Source organism: Macaca mulatta, chromosome 6 (assembly GCF_049350105.2).
Source record: "Macaca mulatta isolate MMU2019108-1 chromosome 6, T2T-MMU8v2.0, whole genome shotgun sequence".
Lineage (NCBI taxonomy): Eukaryota > Metazoa > Chordata > Mammalia > Primates > Cercopithecidae > Macaca > Macaca mulatta.
The window spans coordinates 25,796,887-25,822,980 of NC_133411.1; the positions used below are offsets into that span (position 1 = coordinate 25,796,887).

At 33.0% G+C, this 26,094-nt stretch overlaps 1 protein-coding gene across 1 annotated transcript in view; it reads right to left on the reverse strand.

Annotated features, from left to right (window-relative positions):
* Nucleotides 1-1,905: 1,905 nt before the first annotated feature.
* CDH10 (cadherin 10) overlaps nucleotides 1,906-26,094 on the reverse strand; it is a 164,514-nt gene continuing 140,325 nt past the window's right edge. Inside the window, exons 7-12 of the mRNA XM_028849362.2 lie at nucleotides 24,551-24,804; nucleotides 20,031-20,167; nucleotides 13,345-13,466; nucleotides 7,739-7,847; nucleotides 6,450-6,701; nucleotides 1,906-2,955 (exon numbers count right to left, since the gene is read on the reverse strand). Of these exons, the coding sequence (XP_028705195.1) occupies nucleotides 2,465-2,955; nucleotides 6,450-6,701; nucleotides 7,739-7,847; nucleotides 13,345-13,466; nucleotides 20,031-20,167; nucleotides 24,551-24,804 (1,365 nt within the window). The 3' untranslated portion in view covers nucleotides 1,906-2,464. The remainder of the gene's footprint in view (nucleotides 2,956-6,449; nucleotides 6,702-7,738; nucleotides 7,848-13,344; nucleotides 13,467-20,030; nucleotides 20,168-24,550; nucleotides 24,805-26,094) is intronic.

A 26,094-nucleotide genomic window follows, 5' to 3' on the forward strand; every position in this document is an offset into this window, starting at 1 on the left:
ATATATATAATATAGACATAAATTATATATGGACATTTAGATAGCTATATTGATAAATGAATATAGATATGTAGATCTCCTTAATCTTAAAAAACCTGAATTTTAGGTTTCTATAATTCTAGAAGATCCTAGACGTCTAATTATTCACACTTAATGACTACCGATAAATATCTGTAATTCTTGAGGTTGCGTAAGAGTATCTACTTGATATAGAGTGAAATCTCAGCCTGAGTATGTATGTATCATTGCATAAATTTTCTTTCATATTTTGTTGATAGTAGAAACAATGATAATTGATCAACTTAATCACCATTTTGAATGATCAAAAGATTTATAAATCATCTTTTTTCAGCTTATTTAAATTATGAAAAATGAAGAGCAAAGTGGTTTATTTATTTGCTGTTTAGAAAAGTAAACAATAGGGCATAGCATGGTGGCTCATGCCTGTAATCCAAGCATTCTGGGAGGCCGAGGTAGGTTGATCACTTGTCAAACCTCGGCAACATGGCAAAACCTCATCTCTATGGAATATAAAATAAAATAAAATAAAATAAAATAAAATAAAATAAAATAAAATACAAAATTAGCCAGATGTGATGGTGTACACTTGTACTGCCAGCTATTGAGAGGCTGAGGTGGGAGGGCTGTGTAAGCTTGGGAGGTAGAGGCTGCAGTGAGGAGTGATCAAACCATTGCACTCCAGCCTGGGCAAAAGAAAGAGTGAGACCCTGTCTCAAAAAAAAAAAAAAAAAAAAAGAAAAAGAAAAATTAATAATAGTACAAGTTAAATGTTAACTATTTTGCAATATTTTCATGTTAATTAATAGAAAAATCATGCAGTAATATAAAATAATGATCTATGATTTATTACATGTCTAGTGTTTAAAACATCCCTTGATTTTATAATAGCTGCTCAAAAAATATGTGATGAATGAAGGTGTAAGAAGATGAATAAAAGAAAAGCCCACACTTGTTCAATGAAATCAATGATACTGAGAGAGGGTTGTCCCAGTTCCCATGTAAAGGAGATTTGGGGCATAGAATAATCTACATATTGTCCATTCCTTTCTCTCCTTTGGGAGAGCACAATGGCAGGGAAATTATTGAGAGAGTTTTAGCAGGTAGTTATAGGCATACATTTTACATTTCAGGATCACCAATTAATTTTTAACATATCCCCTTCAGTATCAACAAATAAGATGGCTGTTACTGAATAATTTCTCTGCGATATAGGCCTTATATCAACAAAGAAGCCTATTATTCAATCTCCCTAAAGAGAATCATTGTAAATAATTATGGAATCATTAACAGAAAAGCAGGTTTTGTTACAAACAGATGCATCATGGCTTTTAAAATCTTGATATAATTGTAAAGCTATGTCTTAATGGAATATTCTGAATTATTACTGTCATTAGTAGGCATTTTTAAAGTCACCATAGGAGGTAAGTATATTTTCCATTAAAGGATTATTTTAGTCTGAAATCTGTCTGAACTATTATTCTCTATAAACTTTAATGGCATGAATGCCATAAAAAATGAGAAAATGTTTTATTCTTTCAGGTATGATTTTAGTGAATATAAACAAAATGAAATTACTGCATTGCTGGTGTCTTGGGATATTTAGCATAAGGATGGTCATGTTTTAAGTTGTTTAAATGGCAAATTTTTATGTGTTTTATAAATGACTATTACTTTGTATATGAAGAGTTTTCCACATACCACAGCGTATCAAAACTCATTGGAAAAGTAATTCTTACCTAAATCATATTAATTTGGTTAGCACTCTCAATACTAATGATAATGACATTGTGTTCTTACCTGTATGTAAGGTAATTGTGTATCAAGGTATTTAGTTCAGGGAGAAAGTCTTCCATCCTAGGGAGAAAAAAGAAGCTACAGACAAAGTAGTTGTAAAAACTGGTTTATTTTTTTAAAAATAAATACAAAAATATAAATATAAAACATTAGCAGATAGAATTTGATGAAATGAAATTGCACAAATGTCTGTATACCAGGTTGCATATCACACCTACTAACACCACATGTACATTTTTTTTAATTTAATGTACAGAACAGGATATACCTTAAAATTTTTCTTCACCTTTTTAAAAGCTTCATTTGCAAGGGCAGGACATGTATCTAACAGAAGCGGCTTGTTTGTGAGGTTGCTTAAGGGAGAACTATCCTGTTCATGTTTCTGAAATTATCTTTTATTTACTAAGATGGACAACACTGTATTTCCATAGCTTTGGCTCTTGGAAGTGATTAAATAAAATGTTGTATATATTCCATGAGACATCCTACAGGAAAGAATTAATGTAATTAATGAACAAATTAAGAAGTAAATGGGAAAAAAAAATTGTGCTGACTGGCAGGAAAAACCTCCTGAATATCAAATATTGTGAAGTGGAGACAGCATGGGTATAGTTACTTTCTCTTGTTTGAACAGAACATATATCCTACGTTAAGAGTCTTTGTCACTTTCCCCACCACCATACATTTCTGCTAGCTTATTAAACCGAGGGCCCCATTCTCGGAGGTAATCGTAGTTTTGGTCTCCTTCAGTAGTACCTGATTCTAATGAACTCAGAGATTCAGCAATGGAATCATTTCCTTCATAGGCATAGGTTGCAAGTGAGTCGTATGGGGGTGCGGTGGGGTCAAGGTCGTGCTCTTTTAGCCTTTCATTAATGAAATCCCGGACGTCCGTGTTATCTGGAGCTGTAGGAGTCCTCCGAGGAATAAATAACGTTTCTGGAATAATATCTCGCCGGAGCTTTTTTTCCTCAATGGCTGCAGGATTCCTCAGGGTGCCGATATCAAAGGCCTGGGTGTCCTCCTCTCCACCACCCTCATCGTTATAGCTCACAATGTTGTCTCTGATATCTTCTTTTGACAAGATCAGAGGCTCTTTTTTTCGCTGTCTTTTCAGAGCTGCAAACAGTACTACTATAACTTGAAAAAAGACAAGAAGATACATTAGACCTCCGTTCAAAACACTGTAACGAGTGGAAATACTATAAAGGAGTTTAAGTTACCCAGGCTTTCTATAACAGGTTAGACTTTCAGATTAATTTTATACTTCCCACAGTTTGGGGGAGGTGTCAGGGGAGATGCTGAAGGGTTTAGCAAGGGTGGGTGGTGTTTAAGATCAGTGTTTCTAATTTATTTTTAAAGCAACGTAAAATATTCCTTAAATATAGTGACTTATTTTTAAAGCAACGTAAAATATTCCTTAAATATAGTGACTTACACTTTATTTTTCTAGGAACCATTTAAAAAGGTTCCTCATTGTACAGATAATATTTATATTTTGCATTAAATAAGGAACGTAAGATGCTATATAAAATTTGTGTGTATAAATCTACACCAATTGAATTCAGCTTCAAGGAAGACAATTTAAAAGGACAACCTGATGCTTACTTTTTTCAAAGCCTTTACATAATAGCAAAAAGCAACATCCTTCACAAGATATTGAGTACTGACTTCTGTTAAATAGCTTTGCTGATGAACTTACATATTTTTTGTTACTTTATTAAAAGAATGCTGTAATTATTGAAAAAAAAAGATTATTTAGAGTTAGATGGATTTAGAAATTTCTAAGGTTTCCATGAAAATATATACCTCGCATGAGACCCCCCCAAAAACATTGTTAGGTTACAAGATGGCAAAGAGTAAATTTCTCAATTTACAAAGAGTAAAATTCTCAAATTACAACACTGGATTAGGTCCCCCCCAAAATTATGAATCTTGGCTAGATTCACAATAGAAAAGTGTACTGCTCAAAATGGACATTTTCCCACTTCAATGAGAGACAATATTCATAATCATAACAGTGGAAATAGCATAAATGATAAGAGAAAGTTAGTATCAAATTCTTCTGATTGCAGTAGAGTTTCTCACCCTTACTCATTATTTCCAAACATTTTGATCCTCAACCTTTAAAAGGATTCAAGGGAAAAAGTGTGAACTCAGTTAGACAAGGATGGGAAGATTCTTACTGGATATATATATATATAAAAAATAAATATATATGATATATATCCATATATATCCAAAGAAATATTGATACAAGTATTTATTTACCTTCTTTGAACACACATTTAAAGAGTATGTAATTAATTATATTATTATATGAAGGGGTATTAAGTTATGTTTTCTGTTTTAACATCGAAAGCACAGACTAGTCTGTCTTTAACCTATGTGAGAAGGCAAACAATAAACATTTTTAATGCCATGAAAAAGAAAGTTTTAGCCATTGATAAGTGTTCTTGGCCAAGTAATTAAAAAGCAAATATGCAGAGCTTTTTAAAAAGTGTATTCTTCAAGCTTTTAAGAAAATATGCCATTTTATTTTGCATAAATTCAAATATTTATGCACATAAAAATGTGTAAAGATTTTAAATCTCAGATTATTTATCATCAACCAAACGACCTTGCTCAGCAAAAGCCTTCTAATGTTGAGAATAATGACAACTAATTACGATTTGCTCCAAGTTCAAGTTCATTTCCCTTTTTCTTGAATGTCTTTTGATTAGGGTAATAGAAATATAAAAATCTGTTTAAACTAACAAAACTAGAGAGAATACTTAAACTGATTTTAATTCAAAAGCAGTTAAGCAGTCTGCTCCTGATTATAAAATGAACTATCATTGTTTGGGGGAAAAGTAAATCAGGTAAAAATCTATTTTAATACGATTTTAGTGAATATGTAAGATAGTGAGGCCTCCATCCAGCCATAATAAAAGTGGAAATACAGATTTCGCGGGATCTCTGCATACACTAATAGCAAGGTACCCTAGCTCAAACACTCAGAAATTATGTGACCTTGGAAATTATTCTGACTATTTTGAATTTTCAGTTTCATTATGCATAAAATGAAAATAACACCACACATGCCAGATATTTTTTTGTCAAGTGAAAAAGGTTGTCATGGCAAAGTGCCAGTGACAGAGTCTGAAACACAGTAAACACATACTAAAAACTTACCACCATTAATATTATTTGTACTAGAGACTTTCATTTTAATTGCATATTTTAATAGAACAAGTTTTCTATATGATTTAAAGTATAAATCCCCCAAATAAATATTTATATTACTCATATTTGCTATTGGGGATTCAACTATTGTAAGGTACATTTATTAACTTTTCCTCAATGTTTGTTGTATTAATCGTAAGTCAAATTATAAAAATAGAATTATACCAAATTCTCACTCTATGAAATAAAATGAGGCATATATTTTTTGTGGTACAGAGAAAAGTTTTGTTCTAGATTTCATTTCATAGTAAGAAATGATACAATGTGTATTTTTTAGTTTGCATGTTCTCATTTCCTGAACCACATAAAAATCTAATCTAGAATTGTTCAAATCATCCATTCAATGATTTATCTGTCATAAGTAATTTACCTTTCTGATATTTAAACACAGAGTGAAAGTACATAAATGCTATGATAAAAGCAGAACAATGGAAACTTCTATAGAATGAAGTAGACATAACTCAAATAAAGAACGTGGAAATATTTTTAATCCATTTCTTGTTGTTGCAGGCCTTAACTTCATACAAAAACATGCTCTTTTTTTATAATCATAAAAATATTGCTACAATTTATTATTGTCTACATTATTTTAATATTTAAGACAAATGCTAAAGTTTTACTTTATTTTGTATGTGTGAAAAGTTAGCAATTATTGAATACAGGAATGCTGATGGGAATTGCTTCTATATCAAGTTTTTGAATTGCTATTCTAACAAATGTTATCAACTTAACCTTTGTCTTTGTTGTTTTTAGTCTTATTGAGATTGATTAACGTCTACCTTCCAGAGTTGTGGTTTGAGACCCTACTATTTATCTTCCATCTCTTCCAACTCTTACTTGATTCCTGTATAGAAGATGTTCCAGAAGAACCATTGCCCCAGACTCTGTTACTACACCACTCAGGAAGAAAATAATGGGCCAGCAATAAAATAATTGGGGTCCTGGCCACTGATGTGTCTCCTTTCATTTGTTCACTGGACTTAGGTTCTAAAGATCTCTTAATTCCATCAGAACATTCAGCACGGCTAGCAAGAATTTTGTCTCTCAAATTTCCAAGCTCCTACACAAGCCATTCTGCACTCATTCTTCTTGCCTTTTCCTTTGTTTACTGCATTGTGGTGAAAGACAGTTGTTGTTTTTTCTAAATATTTTGATTCCCATTACAATGAATTCTAGGCCCCACGAGGTAAAGTTCCGCTATTACTACGACTACAACAAAAATTCTTTATATATTCTTATATATTCTGATCAAATAAAATATTTTAATATAAAGCATATCACATAGTTAATTTATGTCTGTCTTAAAATGTGGGATTGGTTTTGGGAAAGGGATTTTAATAGCAACGATTCTTCTTCAAACACATACTAAAGAGCCTAGAAAATGTTCCCATTGTTTTAAGATTTCTTACCCAGTAGAATGATGATGCAGAGGAGGATGGCGATCAAGGCCCCGGTGCTGAGGCCGGCAGGGAGGAGCAGGGCTTCGGCACTGCAGGATTGCATGTTGCCTTGGCTGTCACAAGCACACACTCGAATGGTCAGTGTGCCTGTGCTGCTCTGAATTGGGTAATCATTGTCTGATATCACCACAGGCAAGAGATAGGTACTGATTTCATGTCTATTGAATCCATTTTTTCTGGTTAAGATTCTGGCAGTATTATCTAAAATAAATTTTAAAATATTACAATTGGTTTGAGATAGTACATTTTCCCCAATGTGATAACCAAGGTTTAACATATAAATAAAAATGTATTTATGTAAAAAATAAAATTGATATACATTTTCCTAAAAAATAAGTACACTGCAATTAATATATAGATATGACAAACGATTACTTTGAAAAATATACTATGAATGGTTTATTTATTAGGTTTTCACATAATTCCTCAGTACTGTTTTCAAAGTGGTAATTTTATATATAATATATATATAATATAATATATATATATAATTTTTATAAGTGAATCATTTATGAAGATTACATAGATGATAACAATTGCTTTCTCTTTTCAAAAAAACTATTTTGCATGCCAAGAGAAAAACCATACTAAATGTGTGTTTTTTAAATTTATGTGCATCTGTGCACGTGTGCTTACACACATACAGAACACACATCAATCAAATATTCATGAAGAAAATGGATTAGGTAAATTTCACACATTGTTGCATGTTTTAAATCAATAACAAAATAGAAGAAGAAGGTTTTTTAACCTTCAAGAGGCATACATCTTGCCATTGCAACAGTACCTTTGTAACAATGCCTTTGTACTGAATCACCTCACACGCTACTTCTCATTCTTTTCACTCCTTTATGCATATTTGGCTTGGGTGAATCTGCTGCTGATAAATCTCACTGAAGTCTGCTTAAGAGTCTTACTGAATCATTCATTTCTCTACCCTATGTGTCCTATATTATAGTTGTAAGAATTATTTCCAGCCTTTCTAAACTTATCAAGACTCAATCATTTCCTTAACATCCATAAAGAGACCTCTTTCACATATTTCAGTATTTTAAAATTGAAGAGAGTACACATTGCCAAATAAGGGTTTACTAAATATGTCATTAAATACTTGATTAAAACAAAATCGTATAACTCAGATCAATAAATTGACATGGCATATATATTGCAATGATTACATTAGGGACATTTCCTGTTAATATCATCATAGGTCATAGTGAACAAGTTCTGAAACTTACCTTCATTATCCTGTACTGTGAAGTTTGGATTGACAGCAGCTAAACTGAAAAAAAATTTCTGTCCACCTAAAGGGTCATCTTTGTCTACTGCACTTATAGTCTGTATTAGCTGCAGAAAAAGAAAAATATATCTCATCAATATATCTCTTATCCATGGGTATAATCTACACTTTTTTAAGATCTTCATTTTGTCTAAAGTTGTTCAAAATAATTGACTTTTATTTCTTGTGAATGTATCCTTGAGTTAAACTATCTTTTTATTATTACTTTGATTTTAATAATCTCTCCCTCTCTCATCTCTCTCTCTTTTGGATCATACCCTTTACTTCAAGATGGTAAACAAAAATATATTATTTGGGGTTTTGTTAATTTAGATATAGCACTTAAAATGAGATTATTTTATACGCATTTACACATTGATCTGGAAGAATTTTTCTAATGTCAGAAAAATTTAGGAAATTATTGTGACTATGCTTTGTTTCTCCCCAAAAATAAAATGAAAAATGATCGAGGAATGTAGAGATTTTATAGGTAATGTTATATGTAACTTTTTAACAGAGTCTTAAACATTATTAGAAACTTTGACAGTCCGAGTTCAATTAAGTTACATTTTCAATAAAATTGTATTTTAAAAATTCAACATATGTATATTACGTGGGGATTATTTGAAAAGGGTAAACTCTGATTGATTTTACGGTAAGAGAAAACATAAGAAGCTATATGGTAGCAAAGTAGACAATTTAGCTCCAATACATAATCAGATCACTGCTTTGGACATATATGATTAATATACAAATATGAATGTAAGATGTATATGTATATGTAATATGTGGGGTTTTTTTGCATCTGTATTCCTTTTGTTCTTTAATTTATATTTATAATACGATTTGTATATGTTTTACATATTTTAATTTTGAAGACAGCCTCAAAAGTTGTTAAATATGTACACTGATGCCTATATAGTCAAATTAATGCTTAACCAAAAGGAATACACTTTCTACTGCATTAACTCAATGTTATGTGGATGTTGGGTTAAAATATTTGTTGCTGATGTTTTGTTGGTTTAACAAGTGATTTCAAGTTAAAAATATTATGTAAAAAATTACAAGAAATAAAGAAATTATTACAACTATCTGTATTAGATTACTTTTCTTTTAAAATGTCTTAGAGCAATGAAAATGTGATGTATTTGTGGTAGTAGCCTGTTTAATTACAACCCTAACCATTTATTTCAATAGGATACAAGAAATATAATTGGACATGAAGATTTATATTTATTGCCTAGAAATAAGCAGCAAGAAAAACATCATTTAAAACTTTTAATTATTTCAAAAGTACATTTTAAAAACATAGCAACATAATTATTTGACTAAATTTTAATTGTAACTTAAAATTAAATATAAGCGAGAATTATAAAAAAGCAAGAATATAAATCTATTAAAATTAATAAAGTCAAAATATTATTAACTAATACTACTTAAGATGTGTCAATTCCGTGAAAAAACATTTCTTGACTGATTTGTTATCTTAAGGATTTCGTTTTCAAATAATGATTTATAAGAATATATTGAAGAGGAAAAAATGACATAAATGGAATAACATCAAAAAAGACAGTAGACTACTACAAATCCTTAGTCATTAAGATTAATATTTTAACATTCACATACAGACACAAAAAGTGATGGAAATGTAAAAATAGGGCTAATGGCCTTTGAAAATGGAAACTCAAACGTCTCAAAATAAATATACATTTCCAACTGTATATTTTCCCTCAAAATAAACTTACAAAGTATAATTTCAATTTATTTTTAGGGATCAAAATAATGCAGTTCAAAAAACAAATGGCGACATCTTTACCTATATCTATCAGAAACTTTAAAAATTAACATTAAAATCTTTAATTAAAATGTGCTATTTTAATCAAATATTATAGCACTATTGATTTAAAGATCAGTAGTTAATTTATACATTTTCATTGAATATTACAAAAGGGGTAAGTCAAACTCATAGAGATGATACAAACAAAATCATATGTTACAGAATCTATATTACATTACAATATATTTTTATGACCTTAAGACATCGCTATTGCAGATGCAGGCACTTATATCCTTTACAAGATAAAAGGTTTTTTTTTTTCTCTTTAAGACATTACTTCTAGTGTTCAACTTCTTCATATCCTGAATTTACCTCTCAATCTTCAACCGTATATTAAAAATCACAATGCTTTTGTTTTGGTAAATATGCCACAAAGACTGGTAACAGATATCAGAACTTGGCAACAAGGAGGTACAATTATTTTCCCTGGCTCTTTCTGTAAGCATCCACTGTCTTTTTTTGTCCTGGAGACAAACTCATTTGATCCATTTCCAATAAAAGAGTTTTCCACAATTAAGAAACAAACAAACAGAAACTAGTGATTTCCAGTATTTATTTTGAGCATATGAAGAAAAGTACACAGATGAGTCATTTACATTTTATCTCCTTAGCAACAATATAATTGATTTCTATTTTCACTGGATTATTCTAAAATAATCTTAAATCAACTTGAGGAATGTTTCAGTGATCATATTATTATGGTGTCTGGAACAATGAATGGGTTTTAAGATATTTAATGTCTGGAACAATGAATGGGTTTTAAATATTTAAAGTTAGAAAACTGGTTAAGTTTTAATATGTTTTAGCATTTTCTGTGGGAAGCCTTGGAGTTTCTGTTATTGAGAACATTTTCTTTGTGCTGGTAAAATGCACCCTTTTGGCTGGGTGCCGTGGCTCACGCCTGTAATCTCAGCACTTTGGGAGGCCAAGGTGGGTGGATCACAAGGTCAGGAGATCGAGACCATCCTGGCCAACATGGTGAAACCCTGTCTCTACTAAAATACAAAAAAAATCAGGCAGGCATGGTGGCATGTGCCTGTAGTACCAGCTACTTGGGAGGCTGAGTCAGGAGAATCGCTTGAACCGAATCCAGGAGGTGGAGGTTGCAGTGAGCTGAGATCATGCCACTCACCGCACCCCAGTCTGGCAACAGACAGGTTCCTTCTCAAAAAAAAAAAAAAAAAAAAAAAAAAAGCACCGTTGTACCCTTTTCAGTTGTTAGGGAAGTAATAAGCATAGAGTTGATTTCTGTTTTCACTGGGCTGTTCTAAAATAATCTTAAATCAACTTGAGGAATGCTTCAGTGATCATATTATTATGTTGTCTGGAACAATGAATGGGTTTTAAGATATTTAAAGTTAGAAAACTGGTTAAGTTTTAATATGTTTTAGCTTTTTCTATGGAAAATATGTAATGGGATATTTTTGGTTTCTTAAAGGCTTAGTTGCCATTTGGTTTGGTATCTGTTGTTAGTTGACATGTGGTTTGATAAGTCACGTAGATACTATTGAAGGGAAATGTAAGCAGCATCTCTCCCTAGAGGGTCATCTTGAGAAACCTGTGGTATTACATTCTTGCCATGAAGATTAAAATTATTCAAATGTGTTTTATTTACTTAAAATATATTTTATTGACTCCAGGAGTAGGCATGAGTGAGACAAGATAGAATGAAAAACAAAAAGAGCCAGCCCTCTATCCTCTCTTTTGCTGAGGTCCTCTGACTCTCTCGGAGATGGAAAAGGTGAAGGGTCAAGCCGCCTAGTTCAGGCGCAGGAGGGGACTACTAATATTACATCAGTTAAAAGTTGCAACATTTCCAAGGAGAAATTCTACCCTTAGATCAGAAAATAGGCAAGAGCAGGGAATGGCTATTAGTTTTATTTGTCACCTCATTTTGTCCACAACCAAATGAATGGATTATTTTCCATGTTGGTGTCACTCTTAAGTGCTACTCTTAAGGAGCAGTTAATTCAGAGGAGTGTTGGGTGGACTGAGATACACCATAAGAAACTAAAGCACACCTTGAAACCGTGACATTCTTCTGCTTCCTTAGGAGAAGGGGAGTCAGAGCTAACAAATTAATTTTAAAAAGGCTCTGAACAAGAATTTTATCAAATTACCACTTTGATTTTGCCTGCTAGGATGTCATAACCTAGAATTTCAATCCTTAATATATCACAGTTTAGTTTAACCAAGGCATTTTTCAGCCTGTGAGACCAAAGTGACATCTAACAAACTGGTGTTATTAGAATTTGCCTGTATGGAAGGCTATTGCACAGGCAGCCAATTCAACAAAAAAATATTAATCATCCTCTTCCTATCAGGTGGGTCAAGACAGGCTAATTCCCTTTTTATTGAAATCATCTTTTATTTGATTATTTTCCTTCAATATGCCAGCTATTTTTTAAATGTCCAAAAGGTATGGGGACGTTGTGAGCCAGTTATAGTTAAAAAGAAAATCGGCAGAAGGAAAATAAACAAACATCCTTTCCATTTTGTATATTTTGAATACATTTGTAAATCAGTATTTATAATGACTTGAATGCTCTGAAAAGATATCTTTTGAAAATCAAATAGAATAACCATAGAGGGAGCAATGTATGCAGCAGTAGCAAAGTGGCTAATTTATCTCTTAGAGAAAAGACTTCAGCGTATATCATGCTGAGCCTGCCAAGCAGAGGATGATTTGGAATGGTATTTTCGGGGCGTGCACTGTTTCATTAAGTAGTAAGTGGGAAGCAGCTAAGTCATTTAAATATTCCAAATTAAACATTTCCATAACATTTTCAAGTAAAAAAAAAAATGAATCAAATCGCAGCAATTTTGCCATATTCAGACAACAGACAGGCTATTGAATTCTTGTTAGAATCTTCAAAAGAAAGAATGTGAATTATTCCACAATATAATTTGCATAAAAATGTAACAATGACATTGATGTTTATAAAGAGCATCAAATAATGTCAAAACATAATACAATTTCATGATGGTTCCTTTTTTTAATAAAACACATTTGATTTCCAATTATTATTTACACCACGCAGCTTCCTTCTGTGAAGATAGCACTCAAACCAATTAAGAGCATTCTCTTTCAGCCATATACACTGGAGCTTTTCAATCAACAAAACTAGTCCACTGAGGAAAAGACCTACAGAATTATAAACAAAGCTGACGCAGAAAAAATGTTTTAAAGTACTAAAATCAAGTCATTAAGCACTTCATACGTTGCTGTAATGATGACATGCAATGTGTAAGTCTAAGGAGCAAATTCTGCTGCCCTGATGCAAAACCATATCTGCACACATCAGAATAGTTATTAAATATTCTGCTGCTCCCGTACATTTGTCTCTGGTTTTCCACAGCATTCATCTCTCATCTGTCTAGCAGGTATCAGTATTTACTTAATGACGCAGCAGGGGGTCTTAGGGGTTTGCTTGTCTTTGTTTTTGAAAGTTTTGAAAGTAGTTATTCCTTCTTATATTTCGACTTTTGTGGCAACAATAAAATTTTATTTCAGCATTAGAATTTTACAAAGGAAATATGAAACCTGGTATACGGCTTTTAAAAACACTTTCACCTTTAAAAACATCAGTTACGGTTTTTAAAAATGCTATCGGGACTGTATACGAATGTCTCCATCTCTGTGTATTCTTTCCTCTCAGGATTTTGAAAACAAAATATTTCGCACACAGTTAAAATCTTTCCATAGTTTTAATCCTGTAGGTGCTTACCTGCCCTGGTCTGGCATTTTCACATACAAAAGTGTCATAGAACACAGCAAACTGTGGGGCATTGTCATTAACATCCAAAATTCTCACAAAAACAGCGACGCGTGTTGTCTCTTTGGGATTGTCTAGAAAAGGGGAAGAAAAATATTGTTTAGGAAGACAAATTTTTGCATCAAAGTTAATTTATATAGGCATCTTGTGGATATGAAGTGCTCACATACAAATAAGCATTGCAATCATTCTACTAACATAATGAGCAAATGCAATAAAGAAAATTACTGCAGAGCCTAATTAAGAAGTCATGGATTCAGTTATCATTGGGCACAAGGGTACTATTATTATTTTGGAAATCATGTTAAAAGTACAAGCCAGTATAATTGAGTTCACACTATATTTGTGTCCTTATTGTCCAAATACATAAAATAAGAACACTTATTTATTAAATCCTTGTTATACTTCATTGTACCATTTAATTTTTACCTATATTTTTTTGGATGAAGAAATAGTTTTAAATAAATTGGTAATTTATCCAAGGTCATTTGCTCGTAAGTGGTAACTGTCATAAAACCTACGTTTGTGACTAGTTTTATCACCAAAGTGTATTTCAACACTGCTCTCAAATTTCTGTTTGAAAATTTTATTATATGGGTACTTACTTTACAAACTACTTGAAAAATTTATGATGAAATATGAAGATTCAAATATTTTATTAATATAGTTATTGCTGGTACCATCTCCACAATCTAGCTCAATTTTGCATTACAATCTATTGTCACAAATTAGCTCAGTAGTAAGACATAGCATACTAATCATACCTTTTGCAACAAATGCTGAAATCAACAGCATCAAAGTTCTCACATAAAAAGATGCATTTCTGGCTGGTTACGATAGCTCACGGCTGTAATCCCAGCATTTTGGGAGGCTGAGACAGGTGCATCACTTGAGGTCAGGAGTTCAAGACCAGCCTGGCCACCATGGTGAAACCCTATCTCTATAAAAAAAAAAAATACAAAAAATAGCCACGTGTTGTGACAAGAGCCTGTAATCTCAGCTACTTGGGAGGCTGAGGCAGGGGGATCACTTGAGCCCAGGAGGCAGAAGTTGCAGTGAGCCAAGATTGTGCCACTGCATTCCAGCAAGGGCAACAGAATGAGACTCCATCTCAAAAAAAAAAAAAAAAAAAAAAAAAAAGATGCATTTTCAAACTTGTTTTGATATGTAAATTAATAAAAATATAAATGCCTCTTTATTTAGCTTAGCTTTGAGTAACAACCCTGTATTGGTTATAATTGCATTTTTTTCTATTATAGATTTTTCTAGTCACTTATGCTAGCTGAGAATGTGTTTACATTTTAAATTCAGTTTATATTCATCAGGTTTTATGATGTCAATATCTCAGTCTTTGGATACAGTTAAACTTCTGTGTAAATTTTGGAAAAGTGAAGCTGAAGAGCAATATAATGCAATAAAGACTATAATTAGCAGAAAACAAAACAAAACAATAGCAGAATAGCTAGGGGACAGTGGCAACCTTATTAAATGGTCTCAACCAACATCAGCTGTGGATATCATTTAGCCCTGTAAAATTGATTTGACGTCTTAAGGTAATCTAAATAATTTTCAGATAAAAAGGTAAAATATACTGTCACATACAAACAGGAAGTATATTACTACTAAAAATAATTTATATCCCCTTGTTCTGTCCATATAATTGAATGTTACTCCAACATTAAAATTAACACTTTAAAAAATTATATATAAGAACAGACTACTTAGCAGGGATGTATTTACAAGGTTGAGAGAGAATAAAGAAAGGCAGACAGAATTGAAGTGTATTTATCCCTCTTTGCAGAGAAAATTTAAAATGCATCCTTTATTCACTATTTATTTAAGTCTTACTGCAGTCTACTGAACTCACATGTATTCAGTAGTCAGGTTCTAACTTCATATTTGCTAATATATATATTGTTGCATATTATCCACTTGTTAGTGTATCAGGAGGTTTAGAGTTCAGACCGTGGAGTCTAACATAGCTGCTGCTTTGATTCACAAGTTCACCACTCATTTGTTACATTACTTTGGCCAATTTACTCCACGTATTCAATGTCCTGGTTTACTCAGTATAAATCAAAGTAGAACCTCTAATCTCACAGAGTTACTTGTAAAATTAGGAGTTAATGCGGCCGGGCGCGGGGGCTCACGCCTGTAATCCCAGCACTTTGGGAGGCCAAGGCGGGCGGATCACAAGGTCAGGAGATCGAGACCATCCGGGCTAACACGGTGAAACCCCGCCTCTAACAAAAACATAAAAAATTAGCCGGGCATGGTGGCGGGTCCCTGTAGTCCCAGCTACTCGGGAGGCTGAGGCAGGAGAATGGCGTGAACCCGGGAGGCGGAACTTGCAGTGAGCCGAGATCGCGTCACTGCACTCCAGCCTGGGCGACAGAGTGAGATTCCGTCTCAAAAAAAAAAAAAAAAAAAAAAGAAAAGAAAAGAAAAGAAAAGAAAAGAAAATTGGAGTTAGTGCATGAAAGTTTCTTATCAAAGTATCAGTTTAATGATCAGGAGTCAATATGCATTGACTATAATCATTACCATCATCTTTATTATCATATCTTCTTCATTTTCTCATGTTACTTAAAAACTTGTACTTTTTCCACATAAAGTATCTATCTAATAAAAACACATTAATTAGCCTTCCTACCATCCATGTGAGTCTGAAGAGGTGTGCATTTGGGAAGAAGTGGAGAGAGGAGAAAAAAAAAAAAAGGAGAAAAATGCTGTCTCATTATTTTCCACTTCCTCTATGCCAGACCATTTGCTAATACCCAGAGCCATGGTGTTCTCTACAAATGGACCTTTTGCTATCTACTTGTTGCTATAGAGAAAAGTGGGAAGGTATGCTTCTTCCATATTTTCTGGAATGTGCTCTTTAACCTAATTATATAGTGAGTAGCAAAATATTTCCTTTCAATATAAAGTCTTGACATATAAAGAACCCTTGTTGCTAACAATTCACTTTCTAATGATGCCACAGGAGCCAGGAGAGACAAAAGTTTCATATCTAAAAAATTGCGTCGTCAGCCACTTCCCTAACACAATATAGAGATTCTCCAGGATCTTTACAAATAACTCAAGGCTCTTAAAATCAAAATCGAAATCCACAGGGATGAATGTGCTTTGTAAAGCATCGAGCCTGGAGCCACCTATTCAAAAAACAGTGCTTACACTAATCTTTTTTTTGCTGGCAGACGTTGTCGCTTATGTATAAATAAAAGTATAAAGTGTTCCAAGGAAGAATCAAACTGAATAGCAGTTGGCATATATTTACCACCTGAGTTTCTCTCAAAGTTCTTCAGGGAAACACTACTGTAGCAAGAATGGATCAGCAATAAAGGATCTTAAAATGTATGTCCTATGGTGAAGCCATGACTATGCATCCACAGGCTTTTTCATGCCTCCAGATGGAGAAAGTTTAAATAATTATCTAGAAATCACAGGCATTCGAAAAATATAACTGTTTTACCTGCTTTGGGTAAGAATTTCTATGAATAAGAACTATGGTGTAGATAATGGAGTTCTTTAGTCATAAACTTAGTTCTATTGTCCTCAGAATGTACTGCAATGATTATAGTCAAATTTTCACATGTAGTGAGAGGAGTTCTTTGGTTTCTCCAACAAATATGCCCTAAAATCCCAAGTTTATTATTAAGTCATTGATTGTGACCTTAATTTTAGATGTTTTATTCTCCGCATGACATTTTAAAATATTTTTGAAGAAGAAAAAGAGGAGTTATTCCATGATATGATGCACTACATAATTACCTGGAGTGGTACCTGCCATACGATGTGATATATTTGTATGGAATGTAGACTTAAATGATTAGAAGTCAAGCCAAAAACGTATTGGTAAGAAGTACATTTGAACACCATTCTGTCCTGTTCCGGGTGTGATGTATGACACACTGACTGTAAAGCCAGTGTTTAAAATCTAGTAGAAAAAAATCCTTACACGTTGTTTCGCTCTCATCCTCATTGCATTTAATGCCCAGAACAGAATAATGGGATCCTGATTTTGTGGTTTGGCAGGTATGCATTTTTGGCAGTTGTTCTACAGATTGATTTTATTTGAGGACAAAAAAAAAAGATTCAGTCCTTTAAAAAAAAGAAGTAATTGGCTTAGCTTTTTACAGCATTGTAATTACTTCAACTAGCTTTAGAAGTTAAATCTCACAAAATATCTGAAAGGGAAAATGCAGTTCCTTGTTCACTAGGCTTGAATAAGGATATTGAATCAAGCAGAGAGCACAATCGTGATTCTGACATGACCAGATTGTATCATGTTAGGTACATCTAACTATGGGGATGTGGATACAGATATAGAAATAAAAACTTTCTTTAAAAGAAAAACTTGGAAGTATTTAGTTAGCCTTAAAATCAAAAGCTAAATTCACAGGGTATTTAGCTTTTATATGTCATATATAGCAATTATATGGAAAGAACAAGGGGATATGAACAGATATTTATATCTCACAATGGAAAAAAAATGGACCATTTGAGATTAATCTGTATTTCAGGGGTAGATGTAAGCAAGACACTAAATCTATTGCTTTGTCCTGAAGCTTTGAGTTCATTGCTGATGACCTGTCTAGCCTAATTCAATTGCTCTGGGACACTTGGTGATTCGGCCTCATCCAATGCTTTGCCTTCCAAAGCCTGTAGCAGTTACTTCATATAAATAACTTGAAGTTGATACGTGTTTGTGGATTCAGCTTAGTATTACAGATCTAAAATTTATGGGCTTAATTTTTAAAAACGATTCCATCCCTAATTAGTGCTTATTTTAAAAACAGTTCAAGAGTTGCTCTACACCACATACATCACAACATGGGAATTAGAAAATCTGAACAGGTTTGCATGTACATGTGCTGGTAGGGCTGGCTTCATGGGCATGTGATCCAAGCAGTTCCACAGGGCCTTACCCTTAGAAGAGACTCACACTTGTTTTAATGCTGCATCTTACATTTCTTAATTTACTTTTAACAAGCACCTGCCATTTTCATTCTACAATGGGCCCCATGAATTGTCCTAGTATGGGCAAGAACTTTCACTTTTAGAGGCAAATGTGGCTTGAATCTGTCAGGTTTTAGTGAACACAATTTTGTAAATTAGCTGTGGAATTAAGTAATGAATCTAGAAATGACATGGTTTCAAATCTCAGTTGTGCTAACTCTGACATTATAACTTTGGACCAGTTACTAAAGTTCCCAGAGCCTTAGTACCTTCTCTGTTAAAGGTTAATAAAAATATTAAGAGAAAATCTTTTTTTTTTTTTTTTTTTAGAATGACACCTGACATATATGATTAATGTGAACTCTGATTAACAATATATACCTGGGATTCCTCATCTGTAAAAGAGAAGTTGTAATATCTACCTACATGTTTGTTGATAAGATTAAATTGCATCATATATACCCAGCATTTAGCATAGATCCTAATTATTAGTGTGCGAGTGACAAATTTAATACTTTTAATTTTTCTACAAATCATAATATCTTTAGTCTATAATTCAAGCTCATTTTTATTAGTTAATATTAAATATACATTTACATATATGGAAAGGTGGCAAAATATGCCATTTTGGCATACAGATTATTTTGAGTTAAAGGTACTCAAAACAAAACAAAACAAAACAAACCACGAAAAACAGCAGATGTAAAAAGGGTGTTCTGCTCCTCCCCTTTTCTTCCTGAAAGCAGGAGATAAAACCCCCATATAGAAGATGTCCTCTCTATACCAGAAGAAAAGTAACATTCTTATCATCAAAAATGGGAAGTGAGGCCAAGAAAATTCCATACAAACAGATTCAGATTTTATTAACATAATTTGTATCTTTATTTATGCTCTGCATATACATTTAATTACTTTTTCACAATTGCCTCTCTTTATCATCCTAGTATAAAAACATTACAGTTTTGCCACTTCATTGGGTCTTTATTTCTTTATGAGAGCTCCTGTGTCACGTAAAATTTATATTAAATGCTTTTCTCCTATTAATTTGTTTTTTGTTTGTCTGTTTGTTTGGTTGGTATTTTTCTTTTTTTGAGAGGGAGTCTCGCTCTGTCACCCAGGCTGGAGTGCAGTGGCGCGATCTCTGCTCACCTCAAGCTCCGCCTCCCGGGTTCACACCATTCTCCTACCTCAGTCTCCGGAGTAGCTGGGACTACAGGCGCCCGTCACTGCGCCCAGCTAATTTTTTTTTTTTTTTTGGTATTTTTAGTAGAGATGGGGTTTCACGGTGTTAGCTAGGATGGTCTCGATCTCCTGACCTCGTGATCTGCCCGCCTCAGCCTCCCAAAGTGTTGGGATGACAGGCGTGAGCCACCGTGCCCGGCCGGTTAATCTGTTTTATGTCAATATTATTTTGAGGCTCAGCCAAAAACTCCAAGAAGGCAGAAATAAAATTTTTGCATCCTCTACCAATACGTATAGGTATCCCTCTATGTATCGATGTAGGAAATATTTAAAAAAAAAAAAAAAGTATAAGTGCTGAGAAAATTACAATTCATCTGTCCAATGAGAATGAATTATTTCTAATATAAAATAAAACCTATAAAATATGTTAAAATACTTAAAATATATAAACATAAACATCTAGATATATGTTAGATACATAAAATTCATCTTACTGATTTCAGCAGCAATAACAGTAAGATTATGCCACTGAGATAGTTCTCGGTCAAGAGGTTTTGAAGTATAAAGAGATCCATTTCCTGAATGAATGTTAAAGATTCTGTCAAGGTCAGTATGGCGATCCAAGGAAAATCTGAACATGGAGGGCAAGAAAAAATACAGGGTAGCATTATTAATAGTTTGCAGGAAAAAACAGTGAAATGCAAAGACACACAAATCACTGATAATTACAGGAAAGAACACAGTGCTGACCCAGAATGTAGATTGTTTGAATGACTTTTCATAGTTGCACACATACCTTCTCCTCAAGGCATAAATTGGTACTTTGCTCTGCATTCAAATGCTATTCTCCTGAATGCTTGTGTTATTTAAATTATTGTCTGTTGTCATATTCATTCAACTGATTTTGATATATTTGGTCACAAAACAGTTGGAATTACAGGCAGTTACATTGCCAACTGACATTATTTGGTTATTGGAAATTCTACTGAAGAATAATACAAAGATTTATTGCAAAAGATTATTCCCAGAAGCTATGTGTTCTTAGAAAATTGAAGACAATGTTAGTTTCATCAAAGTAATAGACTATCAACTTCTTATGGTGTTTAGTAGCTTCATGGTATGACACTCATGCAGCTTCAATTTCCTAGCTATTTGTATCATTATTATACATATTGCTTTTAATGCAAAATATTTAAAAAATAGAAAAGTTTGGATGGCCGGGCACGGGGGCTCACGCCTATAATCCCAGTACTTTGGGAGGCCCAGGTAGGTGGATTACAAGGTCAGGAGTTCAACACCAGCCTGACCAATATGGTAAAATTCCATCTCTAATAAAAATACAAAAATTAGCCGGGTGTGGTGGCAGACGCCTGTAGTCCCAGCTACTCGGGAGGCTGAAGCAGGAGAGTTGCTTGAACCCGGGAGGCAGAGGTTGCACTGAGCCAAGAATGCACGCCACTGCACTCCAGCCTGAGTGACAGAGCGAGACTCCATCAAAAAAAAAAAAAAAAAAAAAAAAAAAAAAAAAAAAGAAAAAGAAAAAGAAAAAGAAAAGTAAAGTTTGGGATAAGAGTTTTTAATATATCTGTATCAAATAACGTCTATATGCATTTAAAAAATATCAGCAAACTATCCTGCAATTTGATAGCAAGCATGGTGTGCTGTGTGTCATTTTAAAGCCTAAAACTAGATTTAACATTCTGGTTGATGTAGTTTAAATAAATCTCATTATCTTTATCAAACTACATATCTAACATTCACATATTAAGAAAATCGTTGTGTCTCTCCACTTGGAATAATTATTTTATTACTGAGAGATCTAACATAAATTTCACTTCTTCATTGTAGCCCCTCATGATGATGTAAAGTAGAAGCTATTTATCCCCCCTTCACTCATAAAGCAGCTGTACCACCATCTTTCCATTTACCACGTTGTATTAGGAATTCATTTCATATAACATCTCAAACAGACAATGAAAGATGAAAACACCAAGCATCAAACTCTACTAGGCACTCAATGAATAATATTTGATTCTCATTGTGAGTCTTCTTTTCTAATAGACGGAGAACTCCTTAAGAAACATGTTAATATCTGATATGGTGATCCACAAATATTTGTTAAATGAAAGAAAGAATGACCTAATTATCTGGCATTTTGGCAAATAATAAGGTTCCTTATTTCTGTAGAAATATGACATAAAGTTGAAATATATAAATCAATAAAAGCCTCTGCTGTCATGCATCACTGATTTTGCTAAATCCACTTCATGTGTGTTCTTTCTTAATTATTTCTTGTAGTTCAGAATGAAGAAGTAATGACAAAATTTGAAACGTTATGTGACATTATCTTGCAGATACACAGAGATCATGGTTCTTTTGCAAATATGATTCAAAGTATATAGTTTGCAATTCTGTATTGGAAAGTTATGTGTGTTAACTTTCATTTTCCTTTCTAAAATAACTTCCAGAACACACATTTTAAGAAAATCCCTTTGAATACTGTATTAACATTCACAAGATATGACACAATTTATAGCATGTCAAGTATGATCCTTCCCATAATGACATATTGCATTAGTAAGGCTATTCTATTTTTTTGAATATATATATTCGAACCAAAGAATGATATCCACGAATATTCATTAAATTTTCTACATCAAATAAGTATAAAGTCAAAGTGTACAGCAACTTTAATGGCATACTCTCTGTCATTGATAACCAAAGGAGTTATTATTTTTACTATAATATGTGTAATATTATACCTAAGAGGACTATAATATACATATACATAATATACATAACAGGAATACATGTATAATAATATTCATAAGAGGATTATTTCCTCCGAGTCTTTAGACTTGCATCCTTATTAACCATTTTATTTTATTTTAAATATCCACAGGTATATTTTGACATATAATAATTATATGTCTATAGGAGGATTTAAATTCTATTTCATTGTGTGGAGAAATAGCTTGATATTACAATTTAAGTATGCCACTTAATAGACATTTAACTAACAATATTATATTTTATTTTGTAAAGTCCATTTTAAATCTGAAACACAGAAGACAGCTTGCTAAACCTTAGAATCTCTGCCAAGAAAATGCTTGGTAAGTATTTAATGAAGAAAATTAGGCCTGTGTATTGGTTATATAAAACCTTCAAAGGAAAAAACAAAAACAAAAACAAAAAAACAGAAGGAATGCAGCAATTTAGATGTTGGTAAATGAACTGGGAAAGAGGCATTTATGGGAACATCATGTGGCATGTACAGGTTTCTTCTGCCAATATGTAACCTGTGATGCTGTGTGTGAATATAAGAAAACATATTTATGTGAAATTATATAAATAAAAAGTAACATAGATATTCATAAAATACATGATTTCACTTGAAGATATGGCAGACCCTATAGAATTTTTATCTGGTTCAAGTCATGTGGCACATAAAATTAGAAGTTTCCTGAATGCGCTGTGGCATGTGTAGGAGAAAGATAAGCGTGCACTCAGAAAGTGAACAATAACCATCTGAACTCATACTTGACTGGTTCACATAGAAAATGGGCAAGCAAAATTAGCCCGCAGAGATTTAGAAAACAAATGAAATCCAAAATACAGGATGGACTAATGGATTATAGTAAGCGTTCATTTTCATACTGAATAGTGTATGTCGATATACGTATTTCTTTAAAGTAATAGAACAAGTGTCATTAAAACAGTGATTTTTTTTTTCATTTTCAGGAGTTTATGACATTTCATATGTTTTTAAGCTGTCATAAGAAGGAAAACAAGAATCAAAAAAGACTCACCTTTCTAGAATGTTCTCACATATTTTGAAAATTGGCAGAATAAATAAATAAACATAAAACAAAACAGAATCCTCTCAACTTTGATGGCTGTGTATTAGGGGAGTTTCTAACATCATAATATAACCCACACTGCAGTATCATAATTACTTTTTTCTTTTTTCATAGAGACAGGGTATTGCTTTGTCACTAGAGAGCTGTGGTGTGAATGCAGCTCATGGCAGCCTTGACCTCCTGGGCTTAAGTGATGCTCCCATCTTAACCTGAGTAGATGGGACTATAAGTGTGCACCACCATGCCCGGCTAATTTTTAAATTTTTTAATAGAGACGGAGTCTCAGTATGTTCCCCAGGCTGGTTTCGAATCCCTGAGCTTAAGCAATCTGTCCAACGTGGCTTCCCAAAGTGCTGAGTACAGGTGTGAGCCAGCACATCCAAACTATTTTATAACTGTTAAAACTTCTCTCATTCAACCTTACATTTTATTTAATACCTTTAAAGCACAAATAAAGTGGTTTGGTTGTACTGTAAATGCAGAGTTGACATAGTACCCTGGATCTGTACCAGGGATCAGAACAGCGAACACCGTAAGGAGACATGCAGGTGTAACAAGCAAGATTTCAATCTAAAGGGCATGATAAAAATAAGAAAACCATGAAGCTTGTGCATGCCACGCCCCAAAAACATTCAGAGGCGATTTACTAGAAATGCCTGTGCTCAACATATTTGTATACAACTTATGGAAGGACTCTTGTATCTTCCATTGCAATAAATGCTTTAAATAGAATTTCATGATCTCTGTATGTATCTCCGCTTCTTTTCTTTTTTTCTCATTTTAAACTATACTTTGTTTTTCTATTTATTTATTTATTTATTTATTTATTTATTTATTTATTTATTTTGTGAAAGAGTCATGCCCTGTTGCCTAGGCTGGAGCGCAAGGGCACAATCTCGGCTCATGCAACCTCTGCATCCCAGGTTCAAGTGATCTCCTGCCTCAACCTCCCAAGTAGCCAGGATTCCAGGTGTGTGCCACCATGACCGGCTCAATTTTTGTATCTTTAGTAGAGACGGGGGTTTCACTATGTCGGCCAGGCTGATCTCGAACTCCTGACTTCGTGATCCACCCACCTCGGCCTCCTAAAGTGCTGGGATTACAGGTGTGGGCCACCGAGCTCAGCTGTTTTCATTTTTAAAAGGCACACTTACCTAATAGGGCTGGAAATAGAATCTGGGTCCCTTGCCATTACAGTACCAATGATTGTGCCAACTTCAATATCTTCATGAACTTCAAACAGATAGGAGGACCTACTAAAAATAGGAGGTTCATCCACATCTTCTATAGAGATTTTCACTATGGTAGTATCTTTAAATGGTCCTAGGTAATAAAAACGGGGATCCACATGGGTATTTTCTGCTTCGACTTTCAGAGTATAAAGTCTTCGGCTCTCATAGTCAAGTGGCTGTATAAAAAAATACATCATCAAATTAGCGTGAGGGAAATTGGATGATAGGCTCCCACCAAGGTACAATATGATTTTTAAGTTTTGGTTGAGTTCTCTTACATAGTTCATTAATTATAAATAAAAAAAGACAAACACAAATAATACAATCTTCATGTTTCATTTAGGATTCGACTTTTACTTTTTATGCATTCAATTAGTAATACTTTGGAACATAGGAACTTGAGAGTTTAAACCTTGGAAAAATTGGGATGGGTATTGAAACCTATCTTATAGGTGGTAACATTACAAAAAATGGGCTGGTGGATGTTGTATGTGTTTGTGTGTGAATGTGCATGTGTGGAGGTGTTAGCTACTGCTCAATTTTTCTAAGTAAATACATGCAGTTACCTTTTCACATTTATGCCGTGATGTTTCCATTCAATGTAATGGGCTTATGATATTATAAAAGAATTATGAAATCTTGGAGACTAATATACAACTTTCAAGTTATATCAAATATTCAAGATAAGAAAAACCTTCTGTAATAAGAAATATTTTGATAGTAATTTGGTAAATAGGTTACATGATGAAACTAAATACCCTAAATATTCATATAGTTTAACTGTCAGAAGTATAAAATCAAGTATTTTATATCTCACCTATTCTAAAATGTATGTTTTGTTACCAGATAAAAGACTTTGTTAGTTCAGATTCCCTCAACCTTCTATTTTTGTTTCGAAAAGAAACAGATTCTATTTGTATTACTGCTGCTATCTGGTCTGAAAAATGACAAGACAGCTGCTTTCCCATTTGATAGTCACTGTTCATTTAATAACAGTTGGTTTTGTACTTTGTACCTTGCAAAAGTATCTCAGGATAGTTTAATTATTAACTAATGCCTATGTAGTTACTCTATGTATGGCATTTCATTAGGACCTAAAGTTTAATGGGCCTTATTTTTTTCTCATAATGATGGCACTGTTGCTACAATAAAAAAACAGGTTACCTTTAGATTGTATCACCGAGCATATGTTAGAAGAAAACTTACATTTATACAGCAGAAGGGAAAATGTGAACAATTAAATTATGTTCCAATCCATGCTGTCTCTTTTATTAGTAACTCTAATTATTGCTTCATCAGCTGGATAGATGGCATCACACTTTTTATACCTCCAACTAGGATGATATATTGCCATTATTATGTATTAACTAAACATTTTAAAATAAAACAACGTGATTATGATGTGCTTTTATTAATGTGGCTTAGAAACACGATTACACATATATTAACTTGCCTTTTATATTTTC